This window comes from Oncorhynchus gorbuscha, linkage group LG12 (genome assembly GCF_021184085.1).
Source record: "Oncorhynchus gorbuscha isolate QuinsamMale2020 ecotype Even-year linkage group LG12, OgorEven_v1.0, whole genome shotgun sequence".
Classification (NCBI taxonomy): domain Eukaryota; kingdom Metazoa; phylum Chordata; class Actinopteri; order Salmoniformes; family Salmonidae; genus Oncorhynchus; species Oncorhynchus gorbuscha.
This window is the reverse complement of record NC_060184.1, coordinates 30,398,787-30,417,354: the sequence shown is the minus strand read 5'-3', so window position 1 is coordinate 30,417,354 and position 18,568 is coordinate 30,398,787. Positions and strand designations below refer to the sequence as shown.

At 42.8% G+C, this 18,568-nt stretch overlaps 1 protein-coding gene across 2 annotated transcripts in view; it reads right to left on the bottom strand.

The window, feature by feature from the left end:
* jag2b (jagged canonical Notch ligand 2b) overlaps positions 1 to 18,001 on the bottom strand; it is a 103,521-nt gene extending 85,520 nt beyond the window's left edge. For both annotated transcript variants that reach the window (XM_046291792.1, XM_046291793.1), the window contains exons 1-2: positions 17,663 to 18,001; positions 16,581 to 16,901 (exon numbers count right to left, since the gene is read on the bottom strand). In XM_046291792.1, coding sequence (XP_046147748.1) covers positions 16,581 to 16,901; positions 17,663 to 17,731 — 390 coding nt within the window. In that variant the 5' untranslated portion in view covers positions 17,732 to 18,001. The remainder of the gene's footprint in view (positions 1 to 16,580; positions 16,902 to 17,662) is intronic.
* Between the last annotated feature and the right edge of the window lie 567 nt (positions 18,002 to 18,568).

The following is an 18,568-nucleotide window of genomic DNA, read 5'->3' as shown; positions in this document are numbered from 1 at the left end:
GTCCAATGGCGGCGAGCCTTAAACCACTCCAGCCGATGCTTGACATTGTGCAGGGTGATCTTAGGCTTGTGTGCGGCTGCTTGGCCATGGAAACCCATTTCATGAAGTTTCTGACACAGTTGTGATAACGTTGCTTCCAGAAGCAGTTTGGAAATCTGTAGTGAGTGTTGCACCTGAGGACCAACGATTTCTACACACTACACGCTTCAGCACTCAGCAGTCCCGTTCTATGAGGTTGTGTGGCCTACCACTTTACGGCTGAGCCATTGTTGCTCCTAGACCTTTACACTTCATAGTAACAGCACTTTGTTGACCGGGGCAGCTCTAGCAGGGCAGAAATTTGACAAACTGACTTGTTGGAAAGGTGGCATCCACTGACAGTGGCACATTTAAAGTCACTGAGCTCTTCAATAGGGTCAGTCAACTACAGGTGATTGTTTATGGAGATTGCATGGCTGTGTGCTCTATATTATACACCAGTCAACAACGTGTGTGGCTGAAATAGCCAAATCCACAAATTTGAAGGAGTGTCAAAATACAATGCTTAAACTAGAACAGGGAGAGGCGCTGGCGTTCATTTGCTGCAGAAGTAAGCTGAAAGAGGGGAAGAGACACAGTAGCCGACTCAGCTACAGCCACGACTAGCTAACTTAGTAGCTGACTAGGCTACAGCCCCCCGGCCCCCCCTTCTGCTTGCTCCGGCACATGGCCCTTCAGTAGCTGCAGCAAACGAGCACCAGCCTCGCTCCCTGGTTGTAGTTTAAGCATTGTTGTGTACTTAAACAAAATTGAATGTTCTATTTCTAAAAACATTTTTAGATTGAGTGAATACCAAGGCAAAACTGAATCGGGCAAAAAAATACAACTGATTTTATAGGGCCCAAGACCTCCCACAAACACACACCAAAAGAGAAATTCCAACTGGTTTTCATTTCAGCCGCAGGACAAATTAAATGCTGGGTCATGTTCATTAGAGCACCTTGTAGCAAAACGCAACAGAACGAGCATGGACAAGTTCAGATAATAGCCTACCTTCCTGTTTCACCCAGTTTCTGAGCTGTTTTGTTCATACTTAACATAACCCCGTTCTGGAACATTACAAAAAAAATACAGCTATCTGTAGTGTTCTACGACTCACGAGACCGAGGTTAAATGGCAGCCCTAGTGCCTGGCCATATATCCTTGTACAAGAAAAAAAAAAAGTAGACAAGGCCATTTACTGGAGCAGTGTGCCAAGAGATGTGGCGCTTAACGCTGAGAACTTGGCCGGCACGCACACACTCCGCTGTGTGTAAACACACGGCCCATTGAGCATGCCGCAACTATGCCAACAAAGTCATTAGCCATGCACCAACAATAAAACAAACACCTCCCCTCTGGGGTGCTAATAAACCAGTGTAGGGTTCAAGGGTAAGCACCTAAATGAAGGGGGGGGGGGGTGCACACACAAATATTCACTGACATGCGCCCACAGACACAATGTTCATTATTTTATTTGCCCGAAAAGCACTTCGGAATCATAAACCAACACAGGGCTCTATGCTGACATTTTCTTTTTACAATTAGCATGTGTACCTCAGTTGGAAAACGTAGGCGTTTAAAGAGATTTAGGAGCACAATTAAAACTGAGGTAATAAAGCTAGAATCCTTCAATTCTCCTAGGCGCATTCCTAAAGAGAAAATTCCAGGTCGACAAAAATATTCAGACACACATGAGTTAAATGGTAGCACTGTAAAGCCCTGCAACAGTCAAATGCATGTCATTGGGAACTCCCAAGTTCCAGATCAATAAAAAGTATGAGCAAGGATTTACATACATTTTAAATGATTTAATTCCAAAATGTAAAGATATTCATACAATTTAGGGCCTACCCATTTTAAGGAAACAAACAGAGGAATCCACTAGAAACTATTGATTAACCCCATGACAGACCAGAACGATGACATAGGCTAACACCAGTTTCAGACCGGGTGCATCTCAGCCTCGGGCCAAAGTGGCTTCCTCCACTCATTCCCTTCATCTGCACTGATCTGAGGAGACAGGTTAGGTGAGAAAGCAATGCGTCTGAATGACTGAATCCTAACTAGATGCTTTACCACCCTTCTAAATCATTTAGATTGCCGACAGTGGAGGAAAACGAGACAAGGAGAATGTCTGATTATGGAGTGCACTGGTTAGCCATGGGTTGCGATGCAGCCCACCTTGACCATCAATTCCCAACCAATTTACACTGACCAAAAATATCAAATACAACAATATAAAGAACTAAGTAAATTGAAATCAAATTAGGTCCTAATCTATGGATTTCACATGACTGGGAATGAAAGACATGCTCCCGAGTGGCGCAGAGGTGTAAGGCACTGCATCTCAGGGCAAGAGGCGTCACTAGAGTCCCTGGTTCGAATCCAGGCTGTATCACATCCAGCCGTGATTGGGAGTCCCATAGGACGGCGCACAATTGGCCCAGCGTCATTCAGGTTTGGCCGGGGTAGGCTGTCATTGTAAATAACATTGTTCTTGTGACCACCAAGGCAATAGTTAAATACAAATATGCATCTGGTGGTCACACACACATATATATATTTTTTTTAAAGGGATGGGGCATGGATCAGAAAGCTGGTCAGTATCTGGTGTGACCACCATCTGCCTGATGCATCGCAACATGTTCGCATAGAGTTGATCAGGCTGTTGATTGTGGCCTGTGGAATGTTGTTCCACTCCTCTTCAATGGCTGTACGAAGTTGCTGGATATTGGCGGGAACACGCCGTCGTGCAGGTCAATCCAGAGCATCAATGGGTGACATATCTGCTGAGTATACAGGCCATGAAGAACTGGAACATTTTCAGCTCCCAGGAATTGTGTTCAGATCCTTGCAACATGGAGCCGTACATTATCATTCCAAAACGGGAGGTAACGGGGGTGGATGAATGGCACGACAATGGGCGACAAGGTCCCGTCACAGTATCTGTCCATTAAAATTGCCATTGATAAAATGCCATCGTGTTCTTTGTCCAGAGTTTATGCCTGCCAATACCATAACCTCACCATGAGCAAAATGCTCACCCACACAAATGCCATGCATCTGCCCAGTACAGTTGAAAATTGTGATTCATCCATGAAGAGCCCATTTGTCCCGTGTGCCAGAGGCCATCGAAGGTCAGCATTTGCCCACTGAAGTCAGTTACGACGCCAAACTGCAGTCAGGTCAACACCCTGATGAGGACGATGTTGGAGGCAGCTTATGGAAGAGAAAGGAACATTCAAATCTCTGGCTACAGCTACACCTGTGTAATGTTCATGCGATTTAATAAGCTTCTTGATATGCCACACCTGTCGGGTGGATTATCTTGGCAAAGGAGAAATGCTCACCAACAGGGGTGTAAAACCAATTTGTGCACAAACAGAAATTTGCTTTTTGTGCACATAGAAAATGGGATCTTTTATTTCAGCTCATGAAACATGGGACCAACACTACGTATTTATATTTTGTTTAGTATATAATAAGCCATTTAACAGACTTCTCCAAAGCGACAGTGCAAGCATACATTTCTCGTATGGGTGGGCACCAGCGGGAATCAAACCCACGATATTTGAGTTACAAGTGTAATGCTCTAAAAACTAAGCTAAAACAGTACCACGCTTCATAGCACATCTCGGCCTGCCTGTCGTCAGAGGAGCAGCCAAACTAGTCTCCACCGGCCTAGGGCTACATCTACCATACTGCACCTGGGGCGCACCAGATAAAGCAGCCATCCCACAAGCCGGGGAGGAGGGGATAGAGAAAGTGCTTTGGAAATTATGATAGCACAGTCCCATTTTGTTGCGCTCCACCTCCACCTATGGAGCCACTGATAAGTTTAGTTGTGGCCCCCACCCCCATCAAAGTTGCCCATCCCTGCTCTAAGCTGTAGCCGCTGCAGTACAGACATGCACATTACGTATATTGTGGGATTCTGGCATTCCCAGGTACTGCAGCAGCCCTACCTAGCTCACACTCAGAAAGCTCCAAACGTGCAAAATGTCAGGTGTGCACCAAAAACAGACCAATGGGAAGAAGCTCATCATCCATTCACAACTTAATCTGCTCATTTGCACCATTTGAATAGTCTAGTGGACAGCTATCTAAACTTGTAGCAAGCATGGTCAAATTACACCCTCTACCTTAACAGCCTTGCGAAGCCTAAATCAGCATGTTTAGCCACTAGTTCCTGATGGAGCCCCAGCAGCGTACGATGAAATTGCCCCAGACGCTGATCTTGGGTCAGTTTAGCATTTTGCCCATTAATGGTAAAGGTTAGGATTGGTCCTAGATCTGTACATAGGGGAAACTTCACCCTGGAGCTAGTGCAAGAGGATGCATGCTTAGTGAGTGCTTATGCAGCAGCCAGGCCACCTCAAGCTGAGGCCCAATTTTATTTCAAACATGTTCAAGAGTCAAGTGAGAATTCAACTGGCCGTGTAAAAACACTCTTTAATTACATAGGTAAGGAGGACCGGTGCATCTGCACGCAACTAATTTACCAAGTTGCATCCCAAATAGCCACAGATTCCCTTAAGGGCTCTGGTCAAAAGCAGTGCACTAGAAAAAAATAAAAATAATAATAATAAGGTGCAATTTGGGATGCACTCCAAGAACGAGGAAGACAAAGGCCACACGACTGGGTTTGAATAGAGAAACAAGTAGGCTACCTGCTACAATCACAGACTAAACACATGCACGAGAGACCCACACCATCTTGCCCGAAGGGAGTTTATGGAAAATCAGAGAGAGCAATCAAAGCTTTAGGTGCGTTTACCTAGCTACGGTCACCGTTTAGAATTTCTGAGCCGACTAGTTGAAAATACTGCCGATGTGCCCCTTGAGCAAGGCACTTAACTAGAGTGACTTACGGGAGCAAATAGGGTTAAGAGCATCAGCTAAAATGTAATGTGCAATAACATTTTCTAACCAAAAATCAATTGAAGTCAATGTACCCCAAATTAGCATGCCCAAATAATCTCACTGATTTGTTTAATGAATGGTATATTGTGGGGTCATGACCTGGTGGTTCACAAACTTATTATTTTTTTAAACTGTTGAAACCAGTTTGGGAACCTCTGATATGGTGTAAAAAGCAGGGGGAAGCTTGGGAAGGGGTTTCATAGTTGTTCACCTTAGGAGCACTTGGCCTTGCTAATTGAGTGTCTTCGGTTTAGGGCTGGGCGGTATACCGTATATTACGATATCCCGTTATTGATGCACTGATCCGGTTTCAGTTTTTACTTTATCCTACATAACCGTCTTTGAATGTTTAGTTTCTTAAAATGTGATACGCTGTGTGTAATGTCCATTTTTAGTTTCCTTCATTCGTTGTTCCTCAAAAACACAAAACACTTGCGTTCCCTTAGTCAGGCAATGCAACAATGTTGATGACAACAATGCTGTTTTCACTTTGCTAAATCCAGTAGCATTCTATAATTACACTATTAGTTTGTGTTTCTTACATCTGCAAACAGCTAGTTTGTCTTTTCTTTGCAAGTGGGCCTAAACCTTGTTCGCCGCTAATGCTAATTAGCTGGCAAGCTAGCTAAGAAATGTACTGAGTCAGAGCAAACGTAATTAGCTATACAGCCTGATAATACCAGTGAAGGCATAGACCTACATCAGCATGTTTGTGCAATAGTGTCTTCTAAATCAAGAGGAATATGCAAAGCATGAATGTTAGCTACATGAAGTAGCTAAGATAATACATTTGTAGACAAAGATTCAAGTTCCCTAGGAAACAAGTGATTCCTACCCTGTCATTTTCACTTGTCGTCATGTCAAACACTATTTTTTTAAAGCGCCCACTATTATAACTATAGAATTAGAATAATCAGTCTATTTCCATGATTCCAAAGTGTGGTTCAAAATCAGAAGTCAAATCGCAATAGCATCATTTGGTTAACAATAAGGCTTAGATTGTCTGCCCATATCATACAGCCCTACATGGCAGTGTGGAAATGCTCTCAAAGGAAATGCAGAAACTAATGAAAATGCTGAACAAAATGTTTTTGGTTGAAGTTGAACCGTCAAACCAAATCAGAATGGAGAAAGCCATTGAAATCACTTAGGATGCATGTGTTGCCACCCTAGGGTCACGCATCACTCAAAGCAAAAAATGTACAATAAATAGAATAGAAGTAAAACTGTCCATTTATGACAATTTTGGCCATATCACCCAGCCATACTTCTAAAAATACCTTCCTCCCATGACCGGTGATGGCTGGGGAGAGGAGAATACAGCCTCTTAAGTGTGTCCATTCCTTCCCCTTTCATGGGAAGATGTTGCAAAAAGCCCCACACAGCCTCAGGGTCAAAAGAGTGAAAATCTTTATTGTGCTGGCAGACAAAAAGCGATTTGTTTGTGTCAGAGGAAAGGGGAAAAAAGGCCAGAGATAGATTCTCCGGGTCTTTGTCGACAAACTTCCTGGCAAACTCAACGACAGCTCTTTGCACAACGTCCCTGCAACGTCACGACAACACAACTGTAGCGATTGAGAACAACATGTCCCCGAGTCTGAACATCCACTGACATTACATCTGTGGACTGGCATAAGAATAAAGAAGAAAAACACAGTATACGCTTCATAAGGTTGAATTGGATTTGACCTTGTTGAGTTGTCACATGTGCTCTATTCTTAAAAATATAATTTATTTTATGGCACAATATTGCAAATGGATTGAGTCCCACTCCCCAAAGCTTATTAGTTATAAAAATCAGTATGAAAGGCATATTGTTAAACACACTATACAGCTACAAATAGTGAGTGTAATTACAAATAGACTATACTAAACAAGTTAAACATCTTACCAGTGATGAAAGGTTTCCCCACACACACAGCTATGTCTAGCCTACTTGGAAATGTGGGGATCTGGTGTCCCCCACCGAATAGCCTGAAGCCACAGGGCTCTTCTCACAGGCTCCATTACCCTAAATCTGGAGCATTGCGAACAGTAGGGTGGGATTTTTTACATGTTACATGTACATTGACCAACACTAGGTCTATCCTCGACTAAGAAAACTCTTGGTCGACCAAACCGTCTGTTCTTTAGAAATAAATACAATTCCATGTGTAGACATGTGTTTTTATCAAATATATGCACGGAGCTTGTCTGATGCTTTAAGTGCACCGTTTGATTAAATAATTAAAGACACAAATGACTAGAGGAGTCCGACCGCAATTGATTTGATAGTGCCGGACCAGGATCAGACTTGCTGGAAGCGAGTGACTAGCACCCATCTTCTCACTCTCCTCCCTACTGCAGAGACCACCACAAGAGTTGTCAGAGTTGCTGAAGCTGCAACGTAATTACAGCCATTTGTCTGATTAGTTCTGTTACCAAAATCACTCATTTGTTTCGGAAGACATTCCCTATTCTTTCAAACCTTGCACTTTCTGTGACATGTCACATGCATGCATGCGACCTATAGCATATCATAATAACAAATACATTGGTAATAAACTCTGAACACAGTAACAGCAAATATGGATGCAGAGGACGTGATACACGAAATGGGGAATGTCTACCTGTTGCTCAGGAGGTAAAGGGGAAGTCAGATGTGTGGAATAAATTGATCTAGTTGTGGAAATTACTGGAGATATAGAAAAAGACAAATGTAAGGAGAAAGGGCTGCATACATATTACGTGTGCCAAACAAGTGCTGTTAGATTACTATATAATTCTGCCCGTTTGGAACAATGTAAACACTAAATATGCATACAAGAGAGTGTATGGTTTTTGTTAAGCAAAGGACTAAAATCGCATTAATTTGTGAACACATTTTCCAAAATGGAACAGTTCATTTGTTTATGGTAATTATTCAAGGGTCACTTTATTTTTATTTAATAATTTTAAAACGCTTGATTGCATTTCAAATTATGAATGAATCGTATGCTGTGTGAAGACTAACGAATGATTGATACAGTAGCATATATAAAGTAATTTAAATAGGCCCAAGTAAGTTATGGTATTAAGACTAAACAGGATGTCCCCTTTGGCCTACAGCTCGATGTTGGTTATACAAGGCTGCTATACGAAGCCTACTAATGACAATGACATGAGTTATTATAATGATGATCATAAGAATAACGAGATCGAGGAAAAGGAGGGTTATTATTTGACAACTTGGAACAGTGTAAACATTAAAATTATAAATACCAACGAGGCTGTTCTAATGAAAAAAAAGTGTAAAGCATTTAATACAGCATAGAAAAGATTAAAAACAGCCAAATTTGTGAATTTTTTTATCCAACGTGTTTGCTTGAGGCTTGGTGCTCAGGGAATCAGTTTGCCATTAAAAAAAACATTAAACCCAGCAACATAAGCAGGATCTGTAGATATTCTGTATATGGATGATTTATGAAGCCAGGCACATTTAACAGTTTGGCTATTGATCATAGACCTAATTAAACTGGGGTTTCCTCTCTCCTCACTTTCTTAGTTGTCTAAGGCAAGGGCTCTTTTCTCATCTCCTCATTCTGTTGTTGCCTCTGCCGCATTGTTCTACAAAATGCTGGTTAACTTTGCTATTATTGGGTCTGAAACTTTAAAACTGTATGAGCATATTAAAACAATGTTTTTAGATTATATATATATTAAAACTAGGGTTGCTAAGGGGAGTAAACTTTCCGGGAAATTTCCAGAAACATTCCATGGGAAGTTAAGCCTGAGAATTTGGGGAATTTTGGGCTAAAGTTATAAGCTAACAGTGAACCTTTTCTGTGAGAATCATCTGGCCAAGTGCATCAAGTTCCCTCAGTGCTACAGAAAGCAACCTCTGACAAAAAACCCTCTACTTCTATTTGTGGTGAAAATTATGAATCAGACACCTTATCGATAGCAACAGCTCATGGGCCTCCTGGAATTAGCTTTGTTATTCAATGGAGGAACGTAGACAGAGAAATGTCTTGCTCAAGCTGTATATGCAACGGGTTCACCTCCGATGCTCACAGGCATGGGTATTGGAAGAGATTTCTGAATGTTCTTCGCCCAACGTACACCCCTCCAAACAGACATGCTTTATCTACAAATTTGCTGGATGTAGAGTTCAACAGAACTCAAGTGAAGGTGAAGTAAATCATAGAGAAAGCAGACTGTATTGCAATAATCTCTGATGGGTGGTCGAATGTTTGTGAGCAAGGAATAATTAACTACATCATCTCCACCCTTCAACGTGTATTCTACAAGAGCACAGACGAGAGACCGACACACTGGTATCTACATTGCAGATGAGCTGAAGGCAGTCATCAATGACCTTGGACCACAGAAGGTATTTGCACTGGTAACAAGGCTGCTTGGTCTAAAGTGGAGGAGTCCTACCCTCACATCACATCCATTTGCTGTGCTGCTCATGCATTGAATCTGCTCAAGGACACAATGGCCCTGAAAACAAAGGAAACATTCTACAAGAGAGCCAAAGAAATTTTTAGGTATGTGAAGGGCCATCAAGTTATATCAGCAATCTACCTCACCAAGTGAGAAGAATAAGAGCACCAGATTGAAGCTGCCCAGCAAAACCCATTGGGGTAGTGTTGTCATGAATGACAGTCTTCTGGGAGGGGAAGGAGTCTCCAAGAAATGGCCATATCACAGTCTGCCGATATGGACAGCCCCATCAAGAGGATCCTCCTGGATGATGTATTTTGGGAGAGAGTGGTAAGCAGCCTGAAACCCATAGCAGTAGCCATTGCACAGATTGAAGGAGACAATGCCAACCCGTCTGATGTTCAGAAGAGGAGAAATCTGAACTTCCCTGCCCACTTCACCATTGCTACAAGCAGAGGAAACTGCAGTTCAGAAATACATCAAAAAGTGTGAAGACTTCTGCCTGAAGCCCATACGCCGCAGCATACATGTTGGACCCCAAGTATGCTGGCAAGAGCATCCCGTCTGGTGCAGAGATGAACAAGGACTATGGTTTCATCACTACCATGTCTCACCACCTTTGCCAAGAATCTTGCCCTCATCCAGGCTGTCTGGCGAAGTACACTTCCAAGCAAGAGCTTTCGGATGAAGATGCAATATGGCAGTCATGCCAACATATCTCAGCAGCCACCTGGTGGAAGGGACTTTGCGGATCTGAGACTCTCTCCTGTTGCCTCAATCACCCTCCAAATCCAACTAACATCAGCTGCCTCAGAGCACAACTGGTCCTTGTTTTGGGAACACACGGTTTGAAAAACTGGTGGACAACTTGGAAAATTCCGCAACAAGGTTGGAAAGTGACAGTGATGAGGCCTCAGTCTGATGTTCAAGAAGTGGCCATTGAGGGCCAGGGAGAAGACATGGAAGCCTGAGAGGAAGAGTCTAGAAACTAAAGCTTTGGTTATCATTTTACAGACGTATGTTGAATATGTTTTTGGGAGATGTGATGGATCATTCGGCAGACTCAATAGCCTCGGTTTTTCGGATGACTGCCTTGCCTGGTTCACCAATTACTTTGCAGACAGAGTTTAGTGTGTCAAATCGGAGGGCATGCTGTCCAGTCCTCTGGCAGTCTCTGTAGGGGTGCCACAGGGTTCAATTCTCGGGCCGACTCTTTTCTCTGTATATATATCAATGATGTTGCTCTTGCTGCGGGCGATTCCCTGATCCACCTCTACGCAGACGACACCATTCTATATACTTTTGGCCCGTCATTGGACACTGTGCTATCTAACCTCCAAACGAGCTTCAATGCCATACAGCACTCCTTCCGTGGCCTCCAACTGCTCTTAAACGCGAGTAAAACCAAATGCATGCTTTTCAACCGATCACTGCCTGCACCCGCATGCCCGACTAGCATCACCACCCTGGATGGTTCCGACCTTGAATATGTGGACACCTATAAGTACCTAGGTGTCTGGCTAGACTGAAAACTCTCCTTCCAGACTCACATCAAACATCTCCAATCGAAAATCAAATCAAGAGTCTGCTTTCTATTCCGCAACAAAGCCTCCTTCACTCATGCCGCCAAGCTTACCCTAGTAAAACTGACTATCCTACCGATCCTCGACTTCGGCGATGTCATCTACAAAATGGCTTCCAACACTCTACTCAGCAAACTGGATGCAGTCCATCACAGTGCCATCCGTTGTCACTAAAGCACCTTATACCACCCACCACTGCGACTTGTATGCTCTAGTCGGCTGGCCCTCGCTACATATTCGTCGCCAGACCCACTGGCTCCAGGTCATCTACAAGTCCATGCTAGGTAAAGCTCCGCCTTATCTCAGTTCACTGGTCACGATGGCAACACCCATCCGTAGCACGCGCTCCAGCAGGTGTATCTCACTGATCATCCCTAAAGCCAACACCTCATTTGGCCGCCTTTCGTTCCAGTACTCTGCTGCCTGTGACTGGAACGAACTGCAAAAATCGCTGAAGTTGGAGACTTTTATCTCCCTCACCAACTTCAAACATCAGCTATCCGAGCAGCTAACCGATCGCTGCAGCTGTACATAGTCTATTGGTAAACAGCCCACCCATTTTCACCTACCTCATTCCCCATACTGTTTTTATACTGTTTTTTATTTATTTACTTTTCTGCTCTTTTGCACACCAATATCTCTACCTGTACATGACCATCTGATCATTTATCACTCCAGTGTTAATCTGCAAAATTGTATTATTCGCCTACCTCCTCATGCCTTTTGCACACATTGTACATAGACTGCCCATTTTTTTTCATACTGTGTTATTGACTTGTTAATTGTTTACTCCATGTGTAACTGTGTTGTCTGTTCACACTGCTATGCTTTATTTTGGCCAGGTCGCAGTTGCAAATGAGAACTTGTTCTCAACTAGCCTACCTGGTTAAATAAAGGTTAAATAAAAAAATATATATATTTTTTTAAATTCAATATTCCCTTTGTTGTTCAGTGAAACCATCCCATGTTTAGAATAAACTCAATTAAACTTCAGTTCATAACTGTTTTTTACTTCTATAGGAAGGATTAAATCATTTGCAATTATGTCTACTTATGACAAAGTAAAAGGTTTGTATTCATGACAAATATCCAATGCAAAAACATCTACATTGAAATGGTATTAATACTAATTCCCATATATTTCTCATTAATTCCCACCTCTGAATATTCCAAAATGTGCAACCCTAATTAAAAACACAAATGAATTAAAACAAGTCATTGCCGAGAGTATGTGGACACCTGCTTTTCGAACATCTCATTCCAAAATCATGGTCATTAATATCGAGTTGATCCCCCTTTAATGCTAGAACAGCCTCCACTCCCCTGGGAAAGGGTTCCACTAGATGTTGGAACATTGCTTCCATTCAGCCTCAATAGCATTAGTAAGGTCGGGCACTGATGTTGGGCAATTAGGCCTGGCTCGCAGTCAGTGTTCCAATTCATTCCAAAGGTGTTTGATTGGCTCTGTGCAGGCCAATCACGTTCTTCCACACAGATCTAACAAATCATTTCTGTATTGACTTCGCTTTGTCCACGGGGTCATCATCATCCTCAAACACAAAAAGGCATTCCCCAAACTGTTGTTAAAGTTGGAAGCACAGAATAATTTACAATGACATGCTGTAGCATTAATATTTCACTTTATTGGAAATAAGGGGCCTAGCCTGAACCATGAAAAATAGCCCCAACCATTATTCCTCCTCCATCAAACTTTACAGTTGGCACTATGCATTGGGGCAGGTAGCATTCTCCTGGTATCCGCCAAATCCAGATTAATCCTTCGGACTGACAGATGGTGAAGTGTGACTCATCACTCCAGAGAATTCATTTCCACTGCTCCGGAGTCCAATGGGGGAGAACTTTCCACCACTCCAGCCAACGCTTGGCATTGCGCAGGGTGATCATAGGCTTGTGTACGGCTGCTTAGCCATGGAAACCCATTTTGCGAAGCTCCTGACAAAGTTATTGTGCCGACGTTGCTTCCAGAGGCAGTTTGGACCTTGGTAGTTAGTGTTGTAACCAAGGACAGGAGATTTACACGCTTCAGCGGTTCCATTCTGTGAGCTTGTGTGGCCTATCAGTTCTCGGCTGTTGCTCCTAGACGTTTCCACTTCACAATAACAACGCTTGCAGTTGACCGGGAAAGCTCAAGCAGGGCAGACATTTGACGAACCGACTTGTTGGAAAGGTTGCATCTTATGTCGGTACCCCTTTGAAAGTCACTGAGCTCTTCAGTACAGACCATTCTACTGCCAATGTTTGTCTGTAGATATTGAATGGCTGTGTGCTCAATTGTATACACCTTTCAGCAAAGGATGTGGCTGAAATAGCCAAATCCATTCATTTGAAGGTGTGTCCACATACTTTTGGCAATGTAGTGTAGCAACATGGTCTTGGAAAAGTAATTTCAACAGCACAATGAGTTTCAGAACCGTGGACAGTGACCACTATCCAATGCAGGAGAAACTGCATAATATCATATTTATTACTGTTGCACCATTGTTCTTATGTAATAACCATATACAATTCAGAAGCAGGTCTTAAGAGTGATGACTGTCCCATCCCCACAGCCTTCACAATGGATTAGTCCACTCTGACATGCGTGAATCAGACAGGTGTCTTTTTTTTTTTTTTTTGCTACTGCTCGTCTAAACACATCTCGGTCGACCAACAGACTATCAGCCCTAAACACAGCAGCTTTTTTGGCCTGTTTTGTCATTTCTGTATAACTAAAAATGTACTACGAAGTTGGCTCTTTTACAATAGGGATCAATGGGAAAGAATGTTTGTTGTCCCCAATTTGTGGGTGTGGTCGAGTGGAATTCTTTATTATGTGAATATCGACCCGTTGTATAGCATGAGCCATATCAGTTAATTAAAATGGCAACATTGTACATACCGTGGAAATTATGGCATCACAATAGCAGTCAGCCATTGCAAGTGTACCCATAAGTTTACCAGTCAAATTGCCAGGGTTAGAGGTTCCAAGAAGAGTGTATTCATTCTATTTCTGCGTGCTGCTGCATTGTGGAAGACTGATTTGCTACAACACCTTCCTTGTTTCAACAAGGTACAAAGTTTTATGTGATGAAGAGTCCACGTTACGGCAGAAACGGACTCAACACGAACGCCGGCCGTCCTGTCTTCTGTCAGCTGTTCATTCCACACATTGTTTTCTTCATGATTGTGCCAGCCATATAAACCCTTTATCTTTTTCCTGGTTAAATAAGGCATTTTGGTTTCAGGTGACTTGCACACATCGTATAGGTAAATCAGATCTTGTAGTCACATTTTCCAACCCCTTCTGAAAATAACCATTATTACACCTCAACCTAATGTAAATTATGATTTTAGCACATTTGAACATGAGCTACACACTCCATTACTGTAGTCCAATAGATAGCCACCTGTTCTCTAAATTCACTAAATGCACAATCAGTAGTGTAATCAACATGGTGGCTGGGACCCTAGCTTCCCAGGTGAGCCTCATACGAGTGTCTCTGTTCGAAGGTAGTGCACTATATAGGGAATAGGGTGCCATTTGGGACATAGAACTCTGCTTCTCCACTGAAAGCACCATAGGGGGCAGGAGAGAGGGAGGGAGCCACATTATTGTTTACTAAAGGCCTATCTAACCGTTGCCTGGCGACGGCCCCGGCAAGCTCCCAATCAGGTGTGGCTGTGCTTGCTGGTTAGCCTTGGATCAACTGTTCCACTGCCAGGCCCAGGGAAGTCTATCGACAAACGGAAGCCTTCCTCACAGTACAGATCAAGGGAAAGATAATTTATTGAATAGGGCAGTTGATAAAGTAAAAAGGGAAGAGATTAAGAGAAGAAAGGAGAAAGGGGGTGATAGAACATTTATCAATTGATTAAGTGACAGAAGTTAGTTCTATTGTATCCCCATCTGATAGCACATGCAGTGCATCACCCTAGAGTGAACCCCTCCCTCCAAGCTTACCTAATATCTGTGAGTAAGGGCAACTTCAACTACTGCTGGTAGGCCATATGGGCTACTAGAAACCAGGCATAGATCATGGATTGTGTGCGCGTCAGCCCGCAACAAGGCTCCAACTGGACATCTGGCCACGGCTGACAGTCAATACTACACTATCTTTGTTGCTTCAGTGAGCAACCTGTAACACACAGCAGTGAGTAGACCAGCTAGCTGTGACATCTGCCACTGGAGTAGTAGGGCACTGTGCACATTTCAATAGTGTAATGTGGCTTCCACACCACTGACAGTCCAAATCTATACTTGTGAGGGCAACTACCTAGGAGGCGTCCTCAGAGTGTTTCATTGAACCTAACTTGTGTTTTAAGAGAGGGGAGGAGCGCTACTTGAGACTATTGAGATGCGTCTGCGGAAGCAGCTGCTGGGCACTTAAGGTAATGACAGGGGAGAAGGACAAGAACAGGTCTCTTTGCCTGTGTTCTAAAGCATACATGTTGCATAGGGAGACATATCCCTTTCAGCTCCCTCAGGATGATCAAGGGAACGAGGAAGTTAAGTTAGTGGATGAGAGAAAAAAACATTTCAGATCTGCCTGTGGTGGTGAGGGGGGAGGGAGGGAAATGGGTAGCATTAGCTAGCACTATTCAGTTGAATCTCTACAAAAAAAAAAGTATTTTTCAACCTATAGCTTGTTCTCCATCTTTTTAAATAGTGAAGCAACATGTTTCTCCGCCCTTTAATTTCCATGACTGATAAATATGGAAATAAGTAAATGGAACCTGACTTTCTAATGGTGAGCGAGTGGCGTGCCTTTTCTTGTGCTCTTGTCTGCAGCAGACAGTGAGCAATACACATAGTAAGTATCCTGATAGGCTGGGGAATTTCCAGAGAGTTAATTGCCCTTTTTTTAATGGATTAAGTTGTGTTTTGTAAGGGTTGCTAATCTTAACCTAATTTTCCAATTAATAAAATGTGCCGGGGGGGGCATTGGCCTACTGAAAACGCAGACAAACTCATTTGAGACTGCTATTCTCTATACACCTTTACATTCAAATACAACTGTTGTCTTATCATAGTGGTGAAAATAAGTATGCACTTGCCTAATCCGTATGCACACAGACAGACACGGTGAGGCACACGCAATTGCGCCCAAGGTGCCACCTGCCACCCACTCAGACAGCAGGGGAAGCTGCGTGAGCTCTATGCAAAGAGAGCGGGATCAAGAACGTCACCTTATATGCACTGCCTCGCTTGCGTGTAGGCAGCTGTAATTTCGTTTTAATAAGAGCTCGCCACAAACTAGTGCACTCGGACGCTCCGAATAACGAACCCACATGATAATCGAAGGGGACACTAGCCTTGTGTAGTACCGTTGCAATTGAGGTTACTGCTGTGACGTGGACCCAAGGGGATTCGGGTCTAGAAAATCAACAGGGAGCTACAGCAGTCACCCCAAATCACACGAATGCATCATCATGACTAGAACAACAATCGTATAAACTCTAGTATTTCGGTGGCAAACGCTACCTTGTAAATGATTAAGCCCGTCGACACGAAACTTATCCAGTGCCATATACTACTGTGTATAGCACTGACAAAGATAAAATAAAACATTGGATTATCCTAAAATACACTATGGTTTATTAAAACATTTAATGGTGGTGGATTGATTAGGAAAGATGTACACTTACCGGCCATGCGTACTGAAAAGAGATGAGAACCTTGCCAGCATCGTTGATTTTGTTTTGGTTATTCTTCGTATTCTTAAAAGAAAAAATATTTCCACCAAGAACGTGTGTAGATCCAACTCCGTAGGTGCAAGAGCCAGTGGTTGTGACCTCGGTTTGGTACTCCTTTAAGCAAATTTTTAAGTAAGTATCACACTCGTCCCGACTACAGTGCAGATCCTGTGAGTTCCTTGTGCCGTCGCAGCATTCCCCGTCCGACAACTCACCGTTCACATTCTGAACGGTAATCAGTTGCAGCTCAAAATAGCCAGAGCACTTGGACACCTAAAAATATTAGAATAGAAAATAATTACTGAAAATTCTTTGTTTGGTCGGTTGACTATATGCGTGCGTAAACCGATAGTGGTGCACGCGTCCACCGGGAATTTGATGGAAAGGCTACGAGGACACGCCTGACGCCCAAACCGATATTTAATTTCAGAATAGGTTAGAGTTAAGGTCAGGTTTAAAGTAAAACTCCTTTTTACGTTTTGGCTAGTCGGTTTATGCGTCAGTTGTGTCCTTATAACGTTAGTATCCCCCGAGTTTGATAAGCTTCTTTACCAAGTAATTAATAGTTGGGGGATAATTGGGTCAATAATATTACAATGTTGTTTACTCATGTAGCCTACCTTTGGCACAACATGTTCTGTCATTAACCTACAAAAAAAAGGCCTTTCTTTCCAAGAAAATGCATTGGCTAGTAGTGCATATGTGTAGTAGCCTATGCATGAGGATCCTTTGCCAATGTCGTTAGAAACAATTAACTGCAATGAAACTTAACATGTAACGTTAGGCTATTTAAAATATAGCCAAATGACAAGTGCATGACAGCAAAATGGAGTGTAACAATTCCTCACACTTCAACCTCGTCATGGTTACAATGCATGATCACATGATTCAATTGACGGCTGCGTAATTTAATTATCGATTAATATCTGAATACGAAATAGGTAAATAAATAGGCCCACGCCCACTAACTCTTGACAACGATTGTTTATAAATCAACATTTATTTGGCGTAATATTTGACAACAGCCCTCTTACCTCCGTCCATATCGTCAATAGGAGGCACAGTATTGAGAGGCAATTCGTAATCCTTGTACAATTCCACATGCCTGCGAATAATTAGTATGTCATAGGGAAAAAACGATCCAAAACGGAAAAGAGCCGTTGACCGGCGACACAGTTCTCCGCTCCTGACATGCAAAATTCACAGCGTGCTTTTTTTCCTCCGTATATTTCCAAAATTCACCGAAATATTAGCCTACATGCGTGTGTAGCAAGCAGCCGACGCAGCGTTGTGATGGTCCAGCCACAAGAACCTCCGTCAAATCACTCCACAGCAACTGATATGTTTCCCAGCTACAGCACGCCTGATGATGTATTTTTGATTGGCAGTTCAACAAACCACTCACAAATCCGAATTCTTGCAATTGGCAAGAGCCGTCCCTGAGCCAACCAAAGGCACTGGGGGCGGAGTATTTCCAAAAACCTTGAATTACATGGCTTGGGTAAATGAGAACTGAGAAACCGCATAGACAGACCTATTGGACATTGTATTGTGTAATAGGCTATGTCTATCAGGTTACAGGTTATTTAAATACAACATTTGAGAAATATATCAAAATACAGGATAATGTGCCCACCGTGGTTTTGGTTGTAGGTTTGCAATTGTATTATCAGGGTTGGCCTACGTCTTAATTCCGCCGCTCACAGCCAATTTACAGCGGGTAATATGCAATTTGTTTGCACTAGACTAATTGTTGTGAATCTAAGTTCCCTTTTCAAATGTCGAATGAAAGTCTTGTGTGAATTAACATTTTCGGCAAATAGCCCACAACATTGATTTAACTTTACTCTAAGCATGGGCTTTAAATGGGTTTTTAAAATAGCTTAAAATAACGAGGTTATCGATTTATCACAGCATAAATTGACCCACACAGACGGTGG